The 23,265-nt window shown below is 40.4% G+C and overlaps 3 protein-coding genes across 7 annotated transcripts; all 3 read right to left on the bottom strand.

Annotated features, from left to right (window-relative positions):
* Nucleotides 1–1,817: 1,817 nt before the first annotated feature.
* On the bottom strand, nucleotides 1,818–5,516 carry polr1f (RNA polymerase I subunit F). The gene is made up of 4 exons (XM_044053212.1): nucleotides 5,176–5,516; nucleotides 3,519–3,660; nucleotides 2,835–3,043; nucleotides 1,818–2,688 (listed from the first exon to the last, which is right to left on the bottom strand). Exons 1-4 carry the CDS (start codon nucleotides 5,475–5,477, stop codon nucleotides 2,202–2,204), a joined length of 1,140 nt encoding a protein of 379 aa, XP_043909147.1. The 5' UTR covers nucleotides 5,478–5,516; the 3' UTR covers nucleotides 1,818–2,201.
* A 1,618-nt stretch (nucleotides 5,517–7,134) lies between these two features.
* Nucleotides 7,135–13,920, bottom strand: LOC122786181 (transmembrane protein 196). Of its 4 annotated transcripts, none has more exons than XM_044052265.1 (5): nucleotides 13,449–13,920; nucleotides 11,798–11,854; nucleotides 9,299–9,434; nucleotides 7,929–8,047; nucleotides 7,135–7,830 (listed from the first exon to the last, which is right to left on the bottom strand). In XM_044052265.1, exons 1-5 carry the CDS (start codon nucleotides 13,611–13,613, stop codon nucleotides 7,759–7,761), a joined length of 549 nt encoding a protein of 182 aa, XP_043908200.1. In that variant the 5' UTR covers nucleotides 13,614–13,920; the 3' UTR covers nucleotides 7,135–7,758. The 4 variants fall into 4 exon arrangements, with proteins under 4 accessions (XP_043908200.1, XP_043908203.1, XP_043908202.1 ...); XM_044052268.1 differs by lacking the exon at nucleotides 13,449–13,920 and adding an exon at nucleotides 13,349–13,442; XM_044052267.1 differs by lacking the exon at nucleotides 13,449–13,920 and adding an exon at nucleotides 11,960–12,843.
* Nucleotides 13,921–17,082: 3,162 nt separating this feature from the next.
* Nucleotides 17,083–23,185, bottom strand: LOC122786179 (4-galactosyl-N-acetylglucosaminide 3-alpha-L-fucosyltransferase 9-like). 2 transcript variants are annotated; one of them, XM_044052263.1, is made up of 4 exons: nucleotides 22,926–23,185; nucleotides 20,529–20,550; nucleotides 20,355–20,387; nucleotides 17,083–18,722 (listed from the first exon to the last, which is right to left on the bottom strand). In XM_044052263.1, exon 4 carries the CDS (start codon nucleotides 18,720–18,722, stop codon nucleotides 17,631–17,633), a length of 1,092 nt encoding a protein of 363 aa, XP_043908198.1. In that variant the 5' UTR covers nucleotides 20,355–20,387; nucleotides 20,529–20,550; nucleotides 22,926–23,185; the 3' UTR covers nucleotides 17,083–17,630. The 2 variants fall into 2 exon arrangements, with proteins under 2 accessions (XP_043908198.1, XP_043908197.1); XM_044052262.1 differs by lacking the exon at nucleotides 22,926–23,185 and having other exon boundaries at nucleotides 20,529–21,017.
* Nucleotides 23,186–23,265: the final 80 nt, after the last annotated feature.

The following is a 23,265-nucleotide window of genomic DNA, read 5'->3' as shown; positions in this document are numbered from 1 at the left end:
ATTTGTAAACCGTGCTGTTTTGTGCAGTTGGTACCAAACAGAAAATGTTATCACAAAACTGTACGGCAGTTGCATAAATAACTCCTTGACCTTTACATTAACCTTAAACACAGCATTGGTTATTTACTTTGTTCTCCTTCCTTCCATCCTTCTCAGTTATCAAATGACACTAAAACACACAACATGAAAGGCACATTTATGAAATAATGATGTGATTGTCAGCTTTTTTGCTGATGTCATATACTTTCTGCCAGCTCATTGGAGAACAGAGAATTTCACCTGCCTTTCATCTGCAGTCTCACCACGCCATAGTTCACCATCCTGCATGTTTTAATAAATGATTTATGATGATTTTTGTGTGAAGTTTGCATGTTCTTTCCAAAGGTGTGAACGTGAGAGTGAATGGTTGTTTGTCTCTGTGCCTTTCGCCCTGTATCAACTGGGATTCTCTCCAGCCCCCCTCATGTGAAGGATAAAGCAGTAGACAATGCGCGAGTGAGTGATTTTACAGTTCAAAAGCAGGTGAGTTTTCCTACGATGCTGCAATGGCAACCCACCTATTATCATTATTATTTTCAAATTGATTCACATGGCCACAATTAAGTGCTCAGAATTGATGGAACAGCAATTGGGCACCCAGGATTTAAATCAGCACCACCCATTACAAGTTACAAGACAGGAACAGTTACTACACTTGATCCTGACCAAAAGGCTGAGAAGCATATTAAAGTCTCAATGTCTTAAAGTGACTCAAAATAGTATGGTTCACACATTTTGTTGTATTTCAAAAACAGCATACTTGTAGTACAGAAGTAATGTGCTTTGATACTTTAATAAATGTCAAGTGCTGTTAAGTATACTTGTCTTAGTTTCTCGTTATAAGCCTTTAATTAAGATTTGTTTTTAATCAAGGAAAAGTCCTTGAATCTGTTCAAAGTTCACAAAAACATAAGAAATACAATGTATGACTACACAGGCCCAATACTGGGACCATAGTGTTACATATGACGTCTTTAACACTGAGGCTAAGACTAATCCTATTGACAATTCCTTTTTTATAATATTTTTTTTGTTTGGACATGGGTACGCATGTATCAAAGCCAGATGTTATGAGGCCATAAAATATATGTTTTTACATTTTTTTTCATAATATATGTTCATAATCACTGTTTTAATCAGCCTGTTGCATTCACAGCTGGGATATTTGAGATCAAATGTCAAAGTCTGGTTTGGCCAGTAGAGGGCAGTAAAAGCTAGCTAAACGGTATGTTGTTACTGTAACTGAATCTGACTTCATGTTGCCTTTGTTTGATTTATTGATTACTGTTATCCGTTGTTTCAGATACCTTCACATCAAGCAATCACTAGACATTCAACTCCATCATAAGCGATTTAAATAAATATTGTGACTGTGCATAAACCTCAGTGTCACAGCAAAAATATTTTCCAGTGTTTGTTTTTTGGCAGTGTTAATCATATTACATTTTTTTACATTACGTGTCATTTAGCAGACGCTTTTATCCAACGCAACTTACAAGGGAACTGAGTACAACCTGCCAGGGGTGGAGTTGAACTTGCGACCATGAAGTCTTTGGCACACAGGGTACCAGTCTTAACCACTGAGCCACTCCACCCCCTAATCATATGTGACAGATGAAGGAGGGTCAGTTGTACAATGTCTGGTCCTGATAAGGTCTCCAACTCAACACCTCACTGCTTAAACTCTCCCTTGTGGGGCTGTCTCTCAGCCCTTCATCACCCAACAGCTACCGGTGTGGGAGTGAAGTGAAAACCAAAAACAGGTGATAACTGGCATGTCAAAATATTTGAATCTTTAATCTGTTTCAGTCAAAAACTGACACATTAACAAATCCCTTAGTGCAGACTTTGCAGACAACAGTTTTCTTTGAGTTTGGCAGTATTGGTTGTCTTGCATATTTCACTGGTCAGAAAATTGACTGTGTGCCATTCCTGGATTTTTGTTTCCCAGTGTCGATGAACTGGTCTGACAAGTCTGTACCTGTCCTTTTCTTAGGCACAAGCTCCAAAACTACTTAAGTCAATGCACTACTACTCAACCTCGTTCACTAAAAGTGTGTTTTCTTGATAAGGCACCATTGTATATTTCACTGTAATGACCATGGTTGATAACACCACAATTATTTAACACAATGAACCTGATTTTCAAACACAATCTGTTTTCAGGCAAACTGCTGTATATCACTTTTCCTCTTCTTCTTGGACTTTGGTGGCTCGGGATCTTCACTAAAACCAGACGTGACATCACTATCTGTTGCATGCTTCCTCTTTTTGCTTTGCTTATCACTGAGGTAGCCACTGGAGTCGCTCCCGTGGATGTCCATGGTGGAGAGCTCAATTTCCTCTTCCTCTTTCAGATGTTCCTCCTTCTTTTTCTTCTTCTTTTTCTCACCCACTTCATTGCCGTTTGCCTCTATCATTGTTTCATTTAGCTCTGGTGTGGCGATGCTGTCCTGTTGGCAGGATGGTGTTAGCTCATCTTCTGTCTGGTCCTCTTTGACTTTGTCTTTCTTCTTCTTCTTCTTTTTCTTGGGGGTTACATCAGGAGACTCCTCTGTAGTTTCTGGATTCGGTTCCGTGTCTGCTGTGTCTGGCTGGTCTGCAGGGACACATGTCTCAGAGTCCTCTACTGCCATCAGCTCTTGGAGCCTGACACACACAAATCAATTCAGTGAGTAGCTGCACCTGGCAGGGCATTATACACATGTAAATAGACAGTGTAAACATCAGTTTGAATAGCAATAGAGCATCCAGATTTGTCCCCTCCTCCAACCATCCCCACACAGCACACTTGCCTGGTTCTATCCAGCTGTCCTCTGATCAGCAGCACACCAGCAGTGTCAGCATCAAGTGCAGTCACCTCAAACTCCAGATCTGTTCCGATCCTTGGTCCTGCGTCCCTCCAGGTTTCAACAGAGATCGGATTTGGTTTGGGAATGCTGGCATTAAAACAGCCATGCACCAGGCAGCCCACGTGGCTTATTCCTAGTTTATTTACCTTACCCTGGGGACAGAAACACAGTGGCATTTTAGCCTTGTTTCTACCAAGCTGCAACAGTGCAGTTCAGCTCGCCAAGGATTTTTGGATTGCATCAGATTTTAAATTTTTATCTCTCCGATATCCAACCCAGTGATCTTGACCAGTATTGAACCAATACCGATACCATCCCTAGTTTATGGGTAACCTCAATGTTTCATAATGGGAAATAATTGTGTGATGATAGTGCACATCACTGAACCAAACTGATTGGTGGAAACAGGGCTTCTTTGTTTTTTCCTGGGTTGGAAATATGTTTTGCCAACTATAGTCATTGATATTGTCTGTGATCCCTTAATTTTTTATTTTCCAAAAAATTTATTCTTCCTCAGAGCCTCAAGTGTGTTTTTTTAATTCTAAATAAAAGGCATGGTAGGACAGACATGTGCCAAAACTCAGGAGTATGACAATTCACACCAAATGCTGTAAATGTAAATCTCACCAGCAATTTCTGTCCGTTTGTGGGTTGAAACACAATAAAGTTGGCTTCTACGTCCATGTGGATGTAGCTGCTGTCATCGTAGACATTTCCGTGCGGGCCCACAATCCTGATGTTGTCATAAGCTAAAGGTACGCCTTTCAGGCTGCAAGAGACGCAATGAAGCAATTTGCACAGCACTTAATCATCACATGGAATAATCAATCCAATGTCAAATGTTGAGCTGGGCTAAGTTTGTATGCTTAATGTTCCTGCTACATTACATTTACACAAACAACATACACAAATAATTGAAACTGTACTCATCCACAGGAACACACTGATGTGTATTGCTGCCACACCAGAAAAACAAAAATCAATCAGTATCCCATAAGTGCCATGTTTTGACAAGATGTTTTTTCATTTATAACAAGCTATTACAACATTAGTATCACATATAGCAAGACACTAAATTAACTCAAGTAAATCAAGCTCTCAATGTGATTATTCACTGGTTTCATTACAACATATAATGAAAAATGTTGCTTGTTGACAACACAAGACATTGATTATTAGGTTTGGGAAACAACAATCTAAGCTAGAGCTGAAAGAATTAATCGATTACAAAATTCATCGACAACTATTTTGATCATCGATTCATCGGTTTGAAGCTTTCATCCTTCTCAGTTATCAAATGACACTAAAACACACAACATGAAAGGCACATTGATTAAAAACAAGATTTCCGACTGTTCAAGCTTCTTAAATGTGTATATTTTCTTAATTTCTTTGCTCTGGATAACAAAGAAATCATTAAAAGTTAATCATTTTGGTTTGTGGACAAAACAAGACATTTGAGAACATCATCATTTTCAGGTTTGACAAACACCAATCAACAATTTAATACATTTTCTGATATTTTATGGACAAAAATGATTAATCGAGAAAATAATCGACCAATTAATTGATTATGCAAATAAGTGTTAGTTGCAGCTCTAATCTAAACTTTTCAACGTAGTTTTGATATTTTATGGAGCAAATAACTCATCAACTAACCACGAATATAATTGATGAGTTAATCAGATATGAAAACAATCGTTAGTTGCGGACTGAACATCTTTAAAGCAGCTGTGTGTCCTTGGTCTCTATGGTTGCATAACATTTCATTTTGCGTTTAACAGAACAAACCCCTATATAATAACATACATATCATAAATGACAAGTAAGTTAATGACGACTGTGGCCATTGTTGTGACATACAGAAAGTTTTCCGGGGGGCCGTGAAAGCACCATGACGTCTATCGGGGGCTCACGCGCCTTTACAATACTATCAGTTTAGTTAGACGATTTAGTGGAACTTTCATATCAATGTTTAGCACCGTCCTATTGCCAGTTCACAACCACAATTCACATGAAGGGAAGGACTTGTGGCCCACGATTCTCTGACCGGAATCAGGTCTATACTGTCCCAAACCAAACGTAGTTCCTCTCAACAACAATATAAACAAACTACATATGACGCGACGTTAGATAGTTGACACTGGTTTGCTGTTGTGTTTATGGACCACTCGAGTGGATTTGTCGTGTTGTCCACGTAGTTGAGACGTTTGTTACGATAATGACTGCTCGTGGTGCGTTAAATGTTTTTTAGTTTTTTTTAAATTTTATTTAGTGTGACTACCTCTCAGAGAACTTGAGCAGCTCGGCCTCCAGCTCTCCCTGGATACCTGTCCTCTTCTTGTGCAGGTACATGGGCGGTAAAGCGACGTGTCTGCGGTGCGTGTTCATGACCAGACACGAGTACGGCGCTGACAGCAGCTCAGAGGCGGCGGCAAACGACGGGATCATGCACGGAATCTCATACGCATCTCTGCCCGGCGCGGTGGACAGTCCGGCGGATTGGAGTTGGACACTGGCGGCGGGGGCTTCACCGGACATTGTCGCATGTTTTGGATCGTCTTCGTTATGCTCGAGGTTCGCCATGCTGCTAAGCGAGACCGGAAGACTTGCTCCAGTGGACTTCCGCCTTGACGATTACTTTTCCTTTTGTTGTTTTTAGAAGGACACCTGCTGGCCAGGAGGCGAAATTAGAGAGCTTCCTGCTTGTGCATGTTGTCACAGTGAGGAATAATAACATGGTTTTCTAGACAACAGGAGCTCCCTGCGGCCCTTGTTAATGGTTTACACACACTCACACCACACACACACACACACACACACGCTTTCTTAGACTTAGCTCTTGGACGGATAACACAACAACACAGCTTTGAATTTTGAGGTAGTTACTGTAAACTGTGACTCGAGAAAAAAAAAAGCGTATATGTATATAAATATATATAAAAGTAGTACAAATATACAACATTTAGACTTAAAAACAGGAAAGAAAACTGTACGCAAACAATATGAAAATTAAAATATTGCACAGATAGTGTCGGGTGATTATGTTATTATGTTGTTATGTAATTTAGCAGTCTGATGGCCAGCAGAAAGTAACTGTTTCCTGAGTCTGTTTGTTCTGCAGCGGATGCTGCGGAACTTCCTGCCAGACGCCAGCAGGGAGAACAGTCCATGGTGGGGGTAGGTGTGGTCAGTGAGGATCTGGTGAGGAGTGGAGTCCCAATCATCTTCTCCACTGTTCTCACCACACTCTGCAGAAACTTCTGCAGAGAAGCTGATTTCTAGTTCCTTCCTAGAGTAAACAATCACCATAATAATATGATGGGTTGTTATCAGAGCAATTTAATGTTCATCTTCCTAAAATAATGGCCTCGGTCATTTTTTGACTAAAATAAAACCACCTACATCCACAGTTGAACAGATCATAAGATCCTACCCCTGTTGTATAATGTGTTAAGAGTAAGACTTAGGTCATCTTATGTTGCCTAAGTCAAAAGACAATGCTTAGCTATAAATATTGCACAGTTATTTAGCCTTTTTATTCAGTCTTTTTAGCAAAATACCTCAGTCCACAAAGCTTACAATTTTCGTTAGAAGGCAATAAATGTTTTCCAGAATGATCACGTATTTGTGACCACACCTCAAAGGGTTGAGATGCTTTTCCTTTTTGGCACTTCAATGCAAATCTGCCATGCACCCTCTTACCTCCACTCTGATCCAGGGTTCCATGTAGCTCCACTACATGTAGCTGTCACTTTCATGCCACAGAGAGCTCCAGTGGGCCAGTCCTTCCTTGGAGTGTAGGGAGCCCCAGTGGCTCTACCCAGATTCCTACCCAGACCAGGCACTCCCCTGCTTGGACACAAGTTCCTCAATGCTCCACTCTGCAACCTGGGTGAGGGACTCCTAGAGTAACTGGAGCTTCACCATGCATTTCAAAGTTTCAGGACCTTTCGTCAAGGAAACGTGTCATGCCCGTCAAGTGTCATCACTTCTTTGACTATTTTCCACATTAATAGGCATCAGTAAATAACCCACTGAACAACAGCTGGAGGGATAATTGAGGAGACCCACATGTGTAAAACTGTGGCAGTAGTACCTAATGCAGTAGGTAATTGGTTTATAAAATTAGAATTAGAATGTTATTAATTGTGCTGTAATGTGGCAACCAGCTTAAATAATACACACATGTGCACAAATGCACTCTGAGTCAAAATGATCACTGCTAGAAAAAAAATATCTCTCAGATTGGTGACACTTTATTTGAATTAAGAAGCATTTATAAAAAATATATCTCATTTATAGATATCGGACTAGATTCCTGATATACAAGCATGGATATACAGTTTAGTACATTGGGCATCACTGTATTTTCATGCCAAAGCATTCCTTTATCAGAAGAGACACACAATTTACTTAAGGCTAACTCATCATGTGCATTCCATGAACTGATAACAAGACAGACAATAAGGACATTAAGGACGCTGTCTCTTTAAAGTAAGTCAATCCGCTGCATGCTTGGTGTATTGTCAACACTGCATTGCATTGAATCTTTCCTTCCTGCTTGTTTACCTCAAAAGTCAGATGATGTCAAGCAGATGGTAAATGGTAACCCAAGTGGTGGCCCTCCATCCTGGCTTTGGTGTAAGTTGAAATGAGAACGTTTGAAACCATGTTTGCATAAGTAGTCAGAAGCACAAACAGCTCCCGCTTGCTGTCAAGCTATAGAAAGTTCCCTTCAGGCACACAGAGTGTGCGTCCCGGGACTATAGGCGAGTGGACATGCTACATTTGAATATTGACAGCAACCAGTTCATTGCCACGGTTTCTGTTTCAGTGTGCACTTCTCGTCTTTGGTGGTATGGCATCATGGTGATGCTGCAGCGTGTCCGTTGTAAGAGATCTGAGAAATGCCATTGCTGGAGTTGTCCAGGATCTCCTGTTGCGAGGACACACAAGCACACTTGATAATTAAACATGCACTATGTGTGCAACTGTTGGAGCCACTGTTGCCATTGTTGTTCCACGTTTTGCTACCTTCTCAGTCATCTCGTGGGAGTGATGCAGTGAGTGTTCCCTCTCCAGAAACATCCTCTGCTGCTCAGAGCTGGCCAGGCGACAGGTCAGCCACGTGGATAAGGTACATGATGAGATCCCTGGAAAAGACGGGAAAAGGGAAACCAGCTGGTCAAATACCAGGGCAGCAAAGAAAGAGTGGGCTGTAACATCTTGACTATTTCATATCTTTAGAGCCCTGGTTGATAGAGCTGCCTTTTAATCACAAGTGATGCTTTTCAAAATAGACTGAGCCCTACCTTGATCTTGACTTGGTCTAGCCCTGTATTGGTATTAGTATAAGCCCGGTCTTGTTATTCAAATCCAATCCAATCCAATTTTATTTATACAGCAGATTTTTAAACCCCAGGGTGGACAGTATGCAGTACATACAATATAAATAAGAAGGCTAAAGTAAAGTACACTGTACACACTTAAAAGCCAATAAAAGACGCATGTAACTGTTAGAACACAGAGAATTTCAGCTGCTTTTTTCTGTTACTATATTAAAACGTACAGTATATACAGAGGCTATAAGAATGTACAATATAGAGGGTCTTATATCCTTTTTTCAGCACAACCTAGGCAATCTGATGATCTTGTTACTGAATATATAAACACACCTGAGCAAAAAGTACTCAAAATGTTTAAAATCGGATTGAATTTGTGACATTTGGAAATACGTCACAGTTCAAAGTTCACTTGGCTAATTTTTATGAACAACGAGAAAAGAAAAACTTTGTGACTTCTGCACAGTTATTGCAACTTTATATCTCTACTAAAAATGCAACATGAAATGAATCATAACTTTGACTCAACAACACAAGACGAAAAAACATTTTTCTTTAAAAGCCTGAATATGTGACCTATAAACACACACCCCATATAAGGAGTTGTGTGTTATTCCCATGGCAGTTTACCATGTCATTTTCCATTACAGTTGTTTATCTGTCTTTTAAAATGCTTGTCCAGAGTGCGTCTGGGAAACTTGGAGCTGCAGGGTGCACAGATGCAGACATCAAGCAGTTGTTTTATGGAGGACTGTTAGCGGACAATCATGTGATCACGATAAAAGTATGACTGGACTCCTGCTTGCATGTCCAGGTTTAATTTTAGCAGCAGAATCCAGTAGCTGTCTGACTTTACTTGCACTCTGTGCTCTGTGCATTACTGTGTGTGCAGAGTTGGAATGCTGCCACAGACATTGCTTGATCAGCATTATGTGAACTCATTTGACAGTGGTTTATTATTTCTATTCAAAATGTATGCAGCTTTTTTTTTTCTTTTTCGAAATTTACTGTATATTGCGTCACCTTGCACCGTGCTTTGAGGGGTTAATTATTTTAGTTTACCCAGACAGGCGAGAGTCATGGCAGCCAGGTGGATTGAGTGCATCGTGTCTGGTCGCTTGTTCATCGCCCGAACAAACTGGAAATTCAGAATCCCACCAATCAGACCACAGATGCAGCATGCTGAAAAGAGGATCATCTGGGGGACACGAGAGACAGCAAATAGAGAGATCAGTTTATGTTTTAGGAAACGGCAAAATTGATATCCTTTCAGCAAAACTGTAAACAAACTGACAAATGAGATGAAATAGGAGATATACAAACTGCTATTGAGCTTCTATCTCCATTATCTGCTGTTTTGGGTGATGGCCACTGGGAGGAATGTGTATGAGTCAAAATAAATCTCATTTCCCATTAGAAAATTGGATAGCACTCAAAGCACACGCTCTCTTCCAGAAATTGTAAATATGCTCGCATCACTCACTTGCTGTATTTGTGATTGTGTGTGTGTGTGTGTATGAATTCTGCAAAGGTTTGGTGAGGTTTTATTTTTACTATTTAATCAATTACATTTCATGGATGACATTCTTATTATTATCAGGAAAATCCAAATCCAGGAGGAGGTTTCAATTGTTTTCCAGTGAGATCTGCATGTGTGTGTATTGTGTCTGGGTTCTCTTTCATTGCCTCCAACACAGATTCCTTTAGTGCCTTTAACTGCATGGAAAAGGGCATCTCCAATTTCAGTCATCATCCGGTGAAGTGTGCAAAGCTGCTGGCAAGAGTCTGGAGCCAACCCAACCTAATGCAATCATCACCCCACAGGCCGACAAGAAGGGAGGGGGCACAAGGAGATGAAGAGAGGAAGACTGAGTGAGGCAGAGCGTTGAAACGACTGGGAGAATGACACTGAAAAGAGAATGCAGAGATGAAGGCGAGTGATGGAGAGGGAAAGGCGTGAGGAGAAATATGACAGCAAAGATAATAAGTGGGGATGGATAGGGTGAGGCAGAGTGGGAGAGAAAGGTTGAGAGATGTCTCTGTTACAGCAGACTGACACTGATCCATCATACCCTCCCACAGGAGACAAGTGCAGTCACTGAGAAACACAAGGACTTCTGGCAGTCACTGGGAGAATATGAGGTGATCACAGGCAGAAAGGATATTGACAGTGACAGTTTGTCCTCTCTGGTTTCTTATCATTGCAATATTTCCAGTTGTTTTTGTTGCATATTGACAGAATTCAGCTTTCAGTCCATAGCATTACAAAAAATACTTATCTGTTTTTGTCTCATCTAACGCTAATCACCAGAGCTCAGAGTTTTGTGTGCAGTTTACTTTGGCATCAAGAGATGTGAAACAGAGGACTAATAACAGAAGGGATGAATGAATCTCCTGTCAGTGAGGCTCTCAATGGATTGTCAGTGAGAGCGGCTAGTCTTTGGAAATCAACAAATGTCAAATAATATTAACATGACATTTTCTTTTCTTTTCTTTTATTTCGCTAAGATGATTTCCACCTCTCACACATTAGCACAAAGACTCAAACAATTTTTCCTTTGGTCAGAGGGTGCAACAACTTCCATACATTGCTGACCAATCACATTAAAAGGCATTTGCTTTGAACCATTAAAAACACACTAAACAAAGCTTCATTTCATATTTTACATACGTTGCGTTGCCACTTGTCGCCCTACAACTGATCAAGCCGAGAAAATACGACAACATAAGGCCGCTTGTAGTGAATTTGCTTTGGTAATATATTATTGCAGTTTTTAAATGTTTTCCTGTGAACTATGGACATGTTGGTAGGTAAACATTCCCCCATTCATTTGTAGCTTCTAAAGCAAAATATAGATTAAACAAAAAAAAAATTCCCTACTGTCCCTACATGACAGTGTCTCAAGGTGTGTCCTCAGAGGAACTTACAACTCATTTGCACTCAGGAGATAGCTGATGTATTTTACTGCACGCTGGATTTTTAACTTCAGTCTTCTGTGATCCTTTCTTGCTGGACTCCAAGAGAGCTTCTGTACAAAAACTCTACTGCTTTTTATGCACAAATGGCAAAATAAAGACTCTTGACTCTAAAGGCTGTCCCTGTACTGTGTGTGAATGTGGAAAATAATATAGTAGTGGTGCCTGCGCAGTAGATGCCCTTTTAATTTTCACCCCTGCCCTATGCACGCCACTGGGTATGAAACATGTGTGATAGAGAAATGTGTGAGTAAATGGGTGTGAATCTGTAAATGGCAGAAACTGTAGTGCGAAGCAGCTTTGAGTGGCCATCAAGACTACAGAAGCGCTACATCAATACAGACCATATATGTATATGTCTATGAGGCTACGTGTATTCGTCGATTCCTCACATCTGCTGGCTCTGGCCTTACATTCACTGCACAAACACAAGGGCGGTATCAGTTTTCCTATATGAAACACTTAGCAAGACATTGATACGCCACATTCATCCTAAAAAGTTCCAACTTGCCACACAGTTTACACAGGGAGACCACAATTTAGAGAAGACAAGGCAGTTGCACAAAAAAGAACGCGAGTACTTACAATAAGACCTGTCCTCTTTCGAGCACACAGCACTCCACACATCCCACAGACCAGAAACTAGTGAGAGAAGAATAACATGTGAATAAATAACGAGAACCAAAAGTACTTGTTAGTTTGTCCGAGGGGAAACGACATTAATAAAGTTTAAAACATTACGTTCACCTTCTCCTCCCGGTCTCGACAACAGGAAGGGTGAATGTATTCGTTACCGCGGGCACTTAGCGTGTCACTGTGGCCTCCAAGCAAGAAGACATGTCGTCCTGTATTGAGACTGAACTCGACACAGCTCAGAGTACACTTACAGGTGCACAGTCATTTGGTGAGAGTTGATGGAAGCATAGTGAATGAGTGTTAGTGCAGTGTGCATATTTTCAGTTAAAGGTCCACTGAGTAACTTAGTTAACAAGCTTTCACATCAGGGACGGAATTGCTTTTGTATTTTCAGACCCATGCTGAAGTTGACCACTTCCTGAGGTGATAATGTTTAAGCTCCTGAACCAAGCAAGCTCTCCTCTCTTCTTCAGTGTTATTTATTTTTCTTTTCATTCTTATTCAGTAAAATGAACAAGATTATCACTGCGACAGTTTCTTCTTGTGATACAATTTTGTTATGGTCCTTGTGAATAGAAGGTGCATTGAAATTCACCTCCGAAATGAATTGCATTTTTTGAAATATAATAATATAAATATTAAATTGCTTCAGAGTTGAATGCACAAGTCTTTTATGTATGTTCTTGGTTAATGGAAGCTGCCATGTTGCACTGTCATTTTTCTACAGCAGCCCAAAAGGACAAACCAACCAAAACGTCATGGCAACCCAAACTAAGAGGGACAACGTCTTCTTGTATACGAAGGTCGCTGCAGTTTCCCGACATGCTTGAGCGAGGGAGCTTACACATGGGTACTTCTTTGACATCTGTGTTGTGGCCTTCATCAGGACACAGGTTTTTGTTTTGGTCTTTGCTTGTATGGTAAGAACCAGTTTCAAATGAACTTACATCAAAACATGTTAAAATATTGTTTTTCTAGTATATTAATTCTAGGATTTTCAATGGGTCAGCAGCAAATTCAAAACAAGAGAAGAGAGAGAGAGAGAGAGAGAGAGAGAGGGAGGGAGGTGCACTCAAACATGAGGGGTCATGAGCAGAAAATAGAGGGAGAGTGATTGTGAGTAAAATGCTTTTACTCTCCCTGAGCACGAGAGTAACAGTGCAAGCATGCATGGATTAATGAACCCAGTCTCCAGACATCCATATGACTGCATCTCAAACATCTAAGACAATAAAGCCACATAAAGAGAAAACAGCTATGAAATGCACTCTCTACCTAAACCAGGTTATTAATACTTGAAAGAGTTAGGGGCATCTCAGTGATTAATATTAGATTAACAACCACCAACACTGAACAGAAATCACCTTAATACCCTGGTCTTGGAACATTGGATTTTAATTTAAATAGCTCATTTGCATTTAGGTTGGAGTTATTTTGTTATTCCAATACTTCTACAGAGATGAACAACTATATCTTGAAAGAAAAAAAATCTTTACTAACGTGGCAAGACGACTTAAAGCTACATCCACGGAGATATATACTTATCCTTCTGAGTAAACAAAGTAGGATGTAAGGGACAGCATTTGTTCCCAGGACGCACACAAAGTCCGCTCCAGACGGGGGACGCGTCGCCCTGCTGCGGCTTGTGTTCGCCCCGGACCCTGCTGATGCCAACGGCTCCCAGCACGATGCTCGCCACACCCAAGCCAACCTCCACCACGGACAGCAAGAGCAGGCTCCATAGGATTTTGCGACTGGAGCACATCCTGCCGCGGGCATGTCTCCAGCTGCAGCCGGACGATGAGGAGACAGGAGGCGGACACAGAGGAGGTGGAGGAGTCGAGCCTCGCGGTGCGCCGAGCGCGGCGCGGCTTTTTACTGCTCCATGGCTGGCTGGAATAAAAGCACGAGGTGGCAGTCCGGACAAGTTAGTGCAGGGAGATGAAGAGGAAGAGGAAAAGGCAGACTAGAGAGTGGTAAAGTAATAAAAACTAGCGGAGGATGAAATCTGTGGCTTCAACGGTTGACGCTGTGTGCGAGTGAGATAGAGAGAGATGGGGATGGGGGGTGGGGTGTCAGCTGAAGTTCACCCGCTCTCAGATGCGCACACACAGGTTTGCGGACCTGTGCCCAGCCATACCAACCATTTTATTATTACCTGTTATATCACACACGTTCTATCACTGACACAGGGTTAAGGGTGGAGGGGAAGGGGGGTGAGCGAGTGGGTGGGAATGATTCTGTTTTTTTATGTGAAGCACTTGTAGGACTGTACGAAAAGTGCTCTATAAATAAAGATTGATTGATTGATTGATTGACTGGTTGAGGTTTGGGACTCCATTAGGAGTAGTACTGGTCCTAAGACAGTCAATGTTCATGCCAGAAGTGGTCCTGAAGAGGCCACACACACATGCTGGTTTTGCACCCTTAGTGTGGACATTCAATCAGTCATGCATTCCCTAGCCCCTCACCCTAACCTTAACCATCACAACTAACCTAACCGAAACCTTATCCTAACCCTATAACCATAAAACCAGGTCTTAATCCTTTTAAAAGCCCATTAAAGTAAACACACACACACACACACACAAAGTTTTCTTCAGTGCCACAATTTTAAGGGTTGCCTTTTTTGTCATTTCAACAGATGATGCAGTTATCACAGCTCTGCACACAGCACTCACATTCATAGACCACAGCAACACATTATGTTAGAATGCTGTTTATGGATTATGGATCCATCCCAAGAACACCATTGTAAAGTTTGCTGATGACACAGCTGTCACAGGTCTGAGCCATGAAAACAGCGAGACAGCCAACACCTCCTGCAGTGGTGTTCCCATAACAACCTGGACTTAAACACATCATAAACCAAATAAATCATAATAGACTTCGGGAGAACCTCTCAGGGAAGAGGAAGTAGAGAGGGTACTGCTTCCGATACCTGGGAGTCCACATCACGGCTGATCTCACCTGGTCAGCACACATTGCACATCAGGTGGCAAAAGTCCCCCAAAACCTGCTGCTCAGGTTCTACCACGCCGCCATTGAGTCTCTTGTCCTACTGCTGCACTGTGTGGTTTTCTAGTCGCACAGCAGAGGACAGGAAGACTCTACAACGGGTGGTGAGAACAGCAGAGAGGGTGATTGGAACCACACTATTCCCTCTGTCTGAGATCTATGCTGGCAGACTTCAAAAGTAAAGCTAGCTGCAAAGACCGCTCCTATCGTGGACATGAACTGTTTGTTAACCCCCATCCCCTATGACAGGAGATACAGGACACTTATGGCGTGTTTCCACCGGCTCAACTCGCCTCGGCACGCCATGGTTATTTTGCGTTTCCACCAGCGATAGTACCTGGTTCTTTTTGTAGTACCTGCTCTAGCGAGGTTCCAAGCGAGCACAACTAAGTGCCTAACCTTAATCCTTATTCTAACCCTAACCTGAACCACAACGCTAACCATAGAACCAGGTGGACGGGACAGGGATTGGAACCTTCAGTCATACCACTCCCAGAAAGGCTACAAGACGCAGTCTCCCATTACTTGTTTTTAAATTGGGGACAGGCCTTAGTTTTAAAACTAGTATGTTATGTAATGCTGAGTGATATTTAATTGGAAATTGGGCACTGATGTTTACATACACTAGGTGTAGGGATGCAGTTCTACTCTGTATTTTAATGTTACTCTCCCATACTGTAAATAAAGTTCATTTAGATAGGGTTTCTCCTTTGAGTTAGGGTTAGTCATTTTGTTTAGTCTGAACAGCGTCCACTGCCCATTTCCGTTGTTTTGCCCCCTTATTGTGTACACTATTTCCTTTCACTCCTTTGTAAAGTAAATCCTTTATTTAAACCATCTTAAACATTTTCGTTTTTTATGCTTGCTCGACAGGACGACAGGTTTGTTGGAATTTGGATAACAGTAAGTCAAACACAAATGCAACTCTAAAACTCCACTCTTCATATCGTTTAAACAGGGTTTAGTTCTGAAGGAACTGGAAAAAGACAGAGCATAATGATTTATTTGACCTGGTCAAACCTCTGTTTGTCCTAATACTTCATGTCAAAAATGACCCACTGTGACTCACTTATGACTATAGAGTTGACTTACATGCTGTGTATATAACGTTGTTGTTAAAGGATTGTTGTCGAAATAGTGTTCCATTTCTGTACAAATCTGTTGTTCAAATCATACATTTGGAGCTGTGTTGATGTTACATTTGTAAATCATATTCCAGGTTAGTAACATGTAAGGGGAAATTATTGTACCTGTCTCTCAGTCTGATGCATCTCTATTTCCCCCAGAATTACATGAAATATTTTTTAAATAATAATAACTGGAGGGTCCATTAAAAAACTGGTACAACACAAAACCATTTCTGGCAGTTACTAAAACACAGTGTCCAGTTGTTTTCTATGTATATTCCATCTCTTCATCATCATGTGTACACAAAGTTGCTTGACTTTGAGTGTAACTGAAACGACTCACTGTTGGTTTACTTACGTTTACCTCAAACATCACCTTTATTTGATTTGGATAACTGTGTGCAGCAGTGTATTTTTAAAAAAACTTGGTTAGAATTCAAGGCCAACTTTTGTTAATCTTTAATCTAGAAGAGCATGTAGCACACTGCAGTTTCCTGCTTTGACCTCAGCTGCTCATTGCTGCCTCACATGAGCGTTTACTAAACAAAGGGTATAGGGTGGGTGGGTTATGCTCTGTCTCTCATACCCTCGCTGGCTGCTGTGTCTCGGCCAACCGCGCTGTGTTTACAAGCAAGAGGAGGTTCTGGGCCAGTTGTTATTTAGTGGAGGGTTGCATGAAATAAATATGAGGACCACATGTAGCCAAAAGACCTTCAGGCTTAAAAACATGCGTTCCAAAGTCACATATTGGGGGTTTTATATTATCACCAACTCAGGCGTTCTGTGGTCAGTGCGAACATTCTTCAGAGATGTAAAACAAGTTGCCCAACAGTCCTGATTTTCTATTTGAGTTGCACAGGTAATGTCTATAGATTCAGAGAGGCGTGTTTGTTTTTTTTACCACATATTCAAAACGGACTATACATCACCATCTCACACAAAAGATACACCCATATTTTGATAACTTACAGACGATCCCTCGCCATGTGCACCCCTTAGTCAAACAGTAACTGCAAAGCTGTTACCCCTCACAGTAATGCTCAACATGCACAATGTTGCAGTGTAATAAGGATCTAACACGATACAGGATGTTTTCAACCAATTGTTTAATGTGAAATGTTTCTTTTAGTTTACAAAAGGTGCCCAGAGCTAAAAGCACAGGTGTTCAAATTAATTAGAAAGGATTTCCTAAGAACCCCATCATATAATGCGATTGCTGGACAGGCAATGCTTTTATTTTAGGAAACAGGAAGTAATCTTAATATCATACTTTCACTCAGTTTGCTTACACTTTTTTTATTTATTTATTAAAATAGCGATTAATTAAAAAAAAAAAAACACAACATGCACACATTTGCTCTTGTCTTTTTTGTATTGTGAATATGCTCATGATACTCTGTTAACTAAAAAAACCCCAAAACCATCATAAAAAAATGTGTATCTTCTCCTCAGAACTGTCACCTGAAGGAAAAAGTATTGTTGTCTAAAAAAACGAACCAAAAAACCAAGTCCAATTAAGAGTTTGTTAAGAGTATTCAATCGACAACCCTTACCCAAGAACCCTTACCCAAGAACCCTGAGATATTCAGTGTCTTCACTGCCTAATAACTTCTAACAAAATGATGTCACAGCAGTGTTCATGTAAAGTACCACTCATAAAGGTCATTAACTACATGGTACTCCTTGTCTTTTGAAATGTGGTCACAGGCGAGACAGATGGGATGAATGAATTCATTCTGCATTGACAAAAGATGAGGCACCACTTTATAATACTTTCTCCACTCAAAATAACCCATATATGCTTTATCATCCTTGTCCAGCTGCTGTAGAAACTCTGCCAGTGATTTTGCGTCAGGGAAGTCATTGATGTGAATGAAGGAGCCATTGGGAATAAACTGCTCATAGTTTTCTCTTGGTGGACCCATAACTACAGGGACCGACCCTGCAACGAGGGGCCCGTTTACCTTTTCTACAAAGTAGTCCTTGTGGAGCGAGTTCTCAAATGAGAGGTAAAACTTACAACTAGCAAGGGTTGGGTAATAGTCTTCATAGCTCAACCGACGCCCTGTATGTGCAGAACCAAACAGTTCAATCTTTATATGTTTGGACAGTTCATTGTAATATTTCTCTCTTGTACTTGTTCCAGTGCTCGCAGCATTGTTACTGACAATCCAACACAACAGTTTGTCTTTCTTGGGCAGAACAAAGACGTCCTTCATCTCTTCTTTCTTGATAGTCACCTCATTCCTCACCACAATGTCGGCGTCTCGTCTGTAGCTCAGTGTTAAGTTGAACAGGTTTTCCAAACCTGGTATCTTCAGTGTGTTTGTCGGAGATTCCACGTGAAACCAAATCCATTTTTGAAAAGATGGACGTGGGTCCTTGGGAAGGTTATTCCAGTACCAGTTGATACCTTTATGGAAGATAATGACTCCTTCTGCTCTGCTGTACATGGATCTATCATCAGTCAGTATGCAGCTACTAATGTTGAAGTAGGTTGAGCAGATTTTGAAATCAAACTTCACATCAAGAGGCCAGAACCACAGCAGGACGATGGGCTTTTCAGTGGGAACTGTGCCTTCAGAGGTTAGTTCATCAGCAAATGTAGATGTAGACGGACACAAAGGAGACTGTGACTCAAAATATAGAAATAATGCAATAAAAGTGACGGCAAGGCAAATTGCACTTATTTTTGCCAGACATGACGGTTTATTTAAAAGGGCCATCATCTGTGGGGAAAAAAAAAAATGAAAGTAAGAAAGACAGAAACAACATCATGACTTAATTGACAGCAATTCAACTAAAGCTTAACTAAAAGAAACCACTGAAGCAGTCAAATCATAAGTTTGTAACAGTAACTCGTCAGAGAAGAGGCCTGAACTACAAAGCAGGATTTGTAGATCTGTTTAACGTTGGGATTATCTGCGTTACCACATTAAGTATGTTTACATAAAAACAAGAATTCTTGTTAAGACTTTTAAAATACATGTAAACTAAGAGAATAAGGAGCTTCTCAGTTGTACTGACAAACGGCGTGGTTCCACTAGTGCGACTCGACTCACCTTGGCACGGCATGGTTATTTTGCTTTTCCATTAGTGCTAGTACCTGGTACCTGCTCTAGTGAGGTTCCACACGAGCTGAGCCAATACTGTGCATGACATCGTCAGACTGACATGCACAGTATTGGTCAGAGTGCCGTCACAGGAAGAGACGTCTGACACAAGAAACAGGCCATACAATGCCGAACTGTAGATCAGTTACAAATACTAAACAATTCTGAAAATGTGGATTAATCTCCAACATTTAGCATGAGAAATGTCATCATTTAACAGGAAGTCCGGTGTATTTAGCGACAGCACTGCCAGAAACCTGCACACCCTGTCACTGAGGGTCAACATCAGGTGGACAGACAGGATCCTTAATGTAAATTTACTTTACTGACATGTGAAGTTTGTCTTGTGACATAATACAATGTCACAACAACATATTGTGAAATTCCCACTCCTGTTTGTCCTTCAGTTAAAATCATCACATCTTGCAGAATGTTTTTTGGCCCATTTTCAAGTCAGATGTGTATTTAAACATGTATTGTGTATCATTGCCATGCACGTACCACCCACTAACATATTGGTATTGCTGGCTGAACATACAAAAGCTGGCCACATATGGACTAATAAGGATCAATTAATATAATTATTAAAAACATTTGAACATGATGAGGGTGGAAGTGTCAAATAGAGCATTTAAATGGGATTGTCGCCACTGGTTTAACCACTTCTATTCATCAAGGTAGTAGAAATATCAGAATTCTAGGGAAAAAATAACTTCTTTTTTTACTTAAAAAGAAAAATCATCTATTTTAAGCGTATAGTCAGCACTTCATAGGCAACACCAGCCATCTTCAGCTTCTTTGCATGTGGCTTTAACCCCCACATCTCTCTTCCTCCTCACACGACTGGGGCAGCCCCGTCAACTTCCTTGTTTAAGCTTTTAGACTTCTTAAAATGAAATTTAAAAAGGGAATCTTTACATTTCTGTACAGTATACTGTCCAGCATATCAAACAGTGGATTGTCGGAGCTGCTCAGTGGCACAGCTCAAGTGTAAGAATCATTATTATATAAACACAGAAATGACATTTTGAAATCACCACTGAACAGTTCCAGTTGTGATGCTGCTGAACACAGAAACTGCTGGCCACACGTGAAAACTCCAAAAACACTTCCTTTTTTGTTGTTTCTCAGGAGGATATCAGGAATTGTGACCATCACATCACACGCCACCAACGACTACCTACTATTTCCTGTTAGCTACACCTGTTTCAGCAACCTGTGAATAATAAAAGAATAATTTCTTCCTACCTTGCACAGAGGGGGGTCGTCTCCTCTCAGTTACTGGTGAAAAATAATAAATCAATAATTATCCAGTACCCACCAACACATTCCTCCAAATTAACGTATTCATCACTTATACTACTACTACTACTACTACTACTACTACTACTACTACTAACAACATTAATAATAAAAACTCACCGGTTCCTCGGCGGTACTTCAGCTGATGCGGAATAAGGAAGTAAGAATTGTGAATTTGAGACACAATTGAGGAAAATGTTTATATTTTCATTAGTCTGTTACGTTCTGTAATGGCAACGCATCTCTAAAAGCTCTTGCGTGAGACGTGAAGAAGCAAACGTTTAAGAAAATTAATCATGCAGTCGCTCCCCACACCATTAAAATGAGCAGCACGTCTACATCGTTTTTTATGGTAAAACGAATGTGTTGTGAACGCGCAGAGCTCACGGTGCATTCAAGTACACCGTTTATGTTTGGGTGTATTTTCCTCCGACTATTTTAATTTGGTTTTTCTGTTTTTGTTTCTTTTTGCCACATTAGCATGCGATTTGTACTATATTGTACAAATCTAATGTGAGTGATTTGTTGTTGCAATTAGTTATATTTAAGTTCAATTAAAAGCACGGCTTCACTTCATGCTTATTGATATTGTGAGACTACCCTCACCTATACACATATACATATGCATGTTTTGAATTTTTTAACCAATAAAATGGATATAGTGACACCTGTTATATATATATACACACACACACACACACACACACACATATATATGTATATATATATATATATATATATAAATGCAAAGAGGGCAGAGTGAATGTTGCAGGTATTGTGAAACATAGCATGAATTAAATGATTTCCATCGATAATCCTCAACTCTTTCCTTTTTAAAAAATAACATAACATGAACTCCAACACACCAATCTACATCATTTTACTGAGCACATATCAAGAACAGTTAACGTCTTTGGAATAAACTGAGAAACATTCTAATCTGCACAATTACACAATTATTCCATCATGCACAATCTAGTGAGCAAAAGAACGTCACACAACTACAATTAGGAGAGCCGCTGATACTGATAAACAGGAGAGCGTCAGACAGATAGAACATGTAGAACTCAGTGTTAACACCCTTAATTTCTAATTTATCTGGCAATGTAAATATGTCTATGCTTGTACACCTCCGTGTAAAGTGTTACAAAATATCTTTGTTTACTTTTATCATTTATGCTGTTCACACTAATTGTGGATGATAGGTGTAATGATCTTCTATTGCAGTGTTCTCAGTGCAGTTCTGGTGTAAAGTACCACTCATAAAGGTCATTAACTACATTGTACTCTTTGTATTTTGCTATGTGGTCACAGGCATGGTTTGGTTTTACATGCAGGCATTTTAAACCTACGGCCTGATGGGAGGGATTGGAAATCACCATGTAGTGGGTGGGATCCATCTTCTAGGATGGACCCCACTGGCCTCTGTAGCTGCCTCGTGTAAAGGGTTTCAAGGTTCAGCTGTGGCTCTCCAATTAACCTACTGGCCCACCTCACAATCTGATTCAGGGAGTTTTTATTTTTTAGGGGTAGGTTGCTGAACCAGGACACCAGGCTAAAGGAAATTACAGATTCAATGAAGCATCTGTAAAACATAGTGAGCATCTTTCTGTCAATATGGAAGGAGGACAGTTTCCTTAGACAATGTAGGCGTGGGTTCGCCTTTTTATACACAGCCTCACAGTTTGCCTCAAAACTTAGTTTGCTGTCAATGATGGTCCCAAGGTCCCCTCATCAATTGCAAAGTGATTCTGATCGACTAAATTATGACTGAGTTCCTGTATTTCTGTACTGAAGTCATAAGTGTCAAATCGGGAAAATAATTTATTAAGAGCATTTGCAAGGTCAGAATCTCAATCAAAATTCTCTAAAATGACAGGATGTACTCATAGTTTTCTCTTGGTGAACCCAGAACGACAGGGACTGTCCCTGCTGCGAGAACAAAGTCTTCCCTCATCTCTTCTTTCCTGTTAGTCACCATATTCCTCATCACAATGTCGAGCACCAGGGATGTGCACATGATTATAGAGGGGCAGGGGCTTTTTTTCAGGCCTTAATAACACAATATGTAGAATAATTCATGTACAATTAATAAACAAAGTAATTATAATAAGCAAACTACTATGTTGACATTAACACTGTGTTAATGTGCAACCTTGGAAAAGCGGTGTTGACAACAAAGCTTGTATAACAAAAAGAAATACAGACTACACATCTAAAATGTGACAAAACCAAGAAATGACTAGTGTGACTGTTAGCAGGAACAGCAATGTTAACGACAGCAAAGTCACAATGAACTCAATATCTGGAAGAAGCTGAAGAATTGTGGCAAGTAAAATAGCCGACACAGACAGCTGTAATATTAGATTATTCTTAAATCTCATGAAAAAGCAGTTATCTTAACAAGCACACATGGGCGCTTTTATGAAATATGACTCATATTTAAATACGTTGAATAAGTGGAAGGCGACGTGTTAGCCCCCACAAGGAAGTTATGTTAATGGAACTATAACTCACAGGTTCAAGTCGCTCCACTGTCACGTCTCATCTATGGCTTCTCTCTCAGAGACAGAGCGGAGCTGAAAGAAGACATGTTCAAAATAATTAGAAAAAGGATTTCCCAAGAACCCCATCAAAAGCAAATGCTGGACAGGAAAAGCTTTTATTTTAGGAAACAGGAAGTGATCTTAATCTCATACTTCACTTTTATTGTTCTCAGTTTGCTTACACTTTTTTTTAATTTATTAAAATAGCGGTTCATTTTTAAAAACCAAAAACACAACATGCACACATTTGTGCTTGTTTTTTTATTTGTATTGTGAATATGACCACGATACTTTATCATCTGTCATCTCAA

This window comes from Solea senegalensis, linkage group LG20, assembly GCF_019176455.1.
Source record: "Solea senegalensis isolate Sse05_10M linkage group LG20, IFAPA_SoseM_1, whole genome shotgun sequence".
NCBI classification, from domain to species: Eukaryota; Metazoa; Chordata; class Actinopteri; order Pleuronectiformes; family Soleidae; genus Solea; species Solea senegalensis.
Note: the sequence above shows the minus strand (reverse complement) of the source record. Positions and strands in the feature narration are given on the sequence as shown.

Coding starts and splice junctions, on each gene's coding strand:
- LOC122786179 (XM_044052263.1), bottom strand. CDS start 18,722: ATGATGGCCCTTTTAAATAAACCGTCATGTCTGGCAAAAATAAGTGCA.
- polr1f (XM_044053212.1), bottom strand. CDS start 5,477: ATGGCGAACCTCGAGCATAACGAAGACGATCCAAAACATGCGACAATG. Junction 3,661..5,175: donor CTGCTCAAGTTCTCTGAGAG/GTAGTCACACTA, acceptor CGTCTCTTGCAG/CCTGAAAGGCGTACCTTTAG. Junction 2,689..2,834: donor GGACAGCTGGATAGAACCAG/GCAAGTGTGCTG, acceptor TGTGTGTGTCAG/GCTCCAAGAGCTGATGGCAG.
- LOC122786181 (XM_044052265.1), bottom strand. CDS start 13,613: ATGTGCTCCAGTCGCAAAATCCTATGGAGCCTGCTCTTGCTGTCCGTG. Junction 9,435..11,797: donor GAAAGAGGACAGGTCTTATT/GTAAGTACTCGC, acceptor CGTGTCCCCCAG/ATGATCCTCTTTTCAGCATG. Junction 7,831..7,928: donor CCCACGAGATGACTGAGAAG/GTAGCAAAACGT, acceptor TCCTCGCAACAG/GAGATCCTGGACAACTCCAG.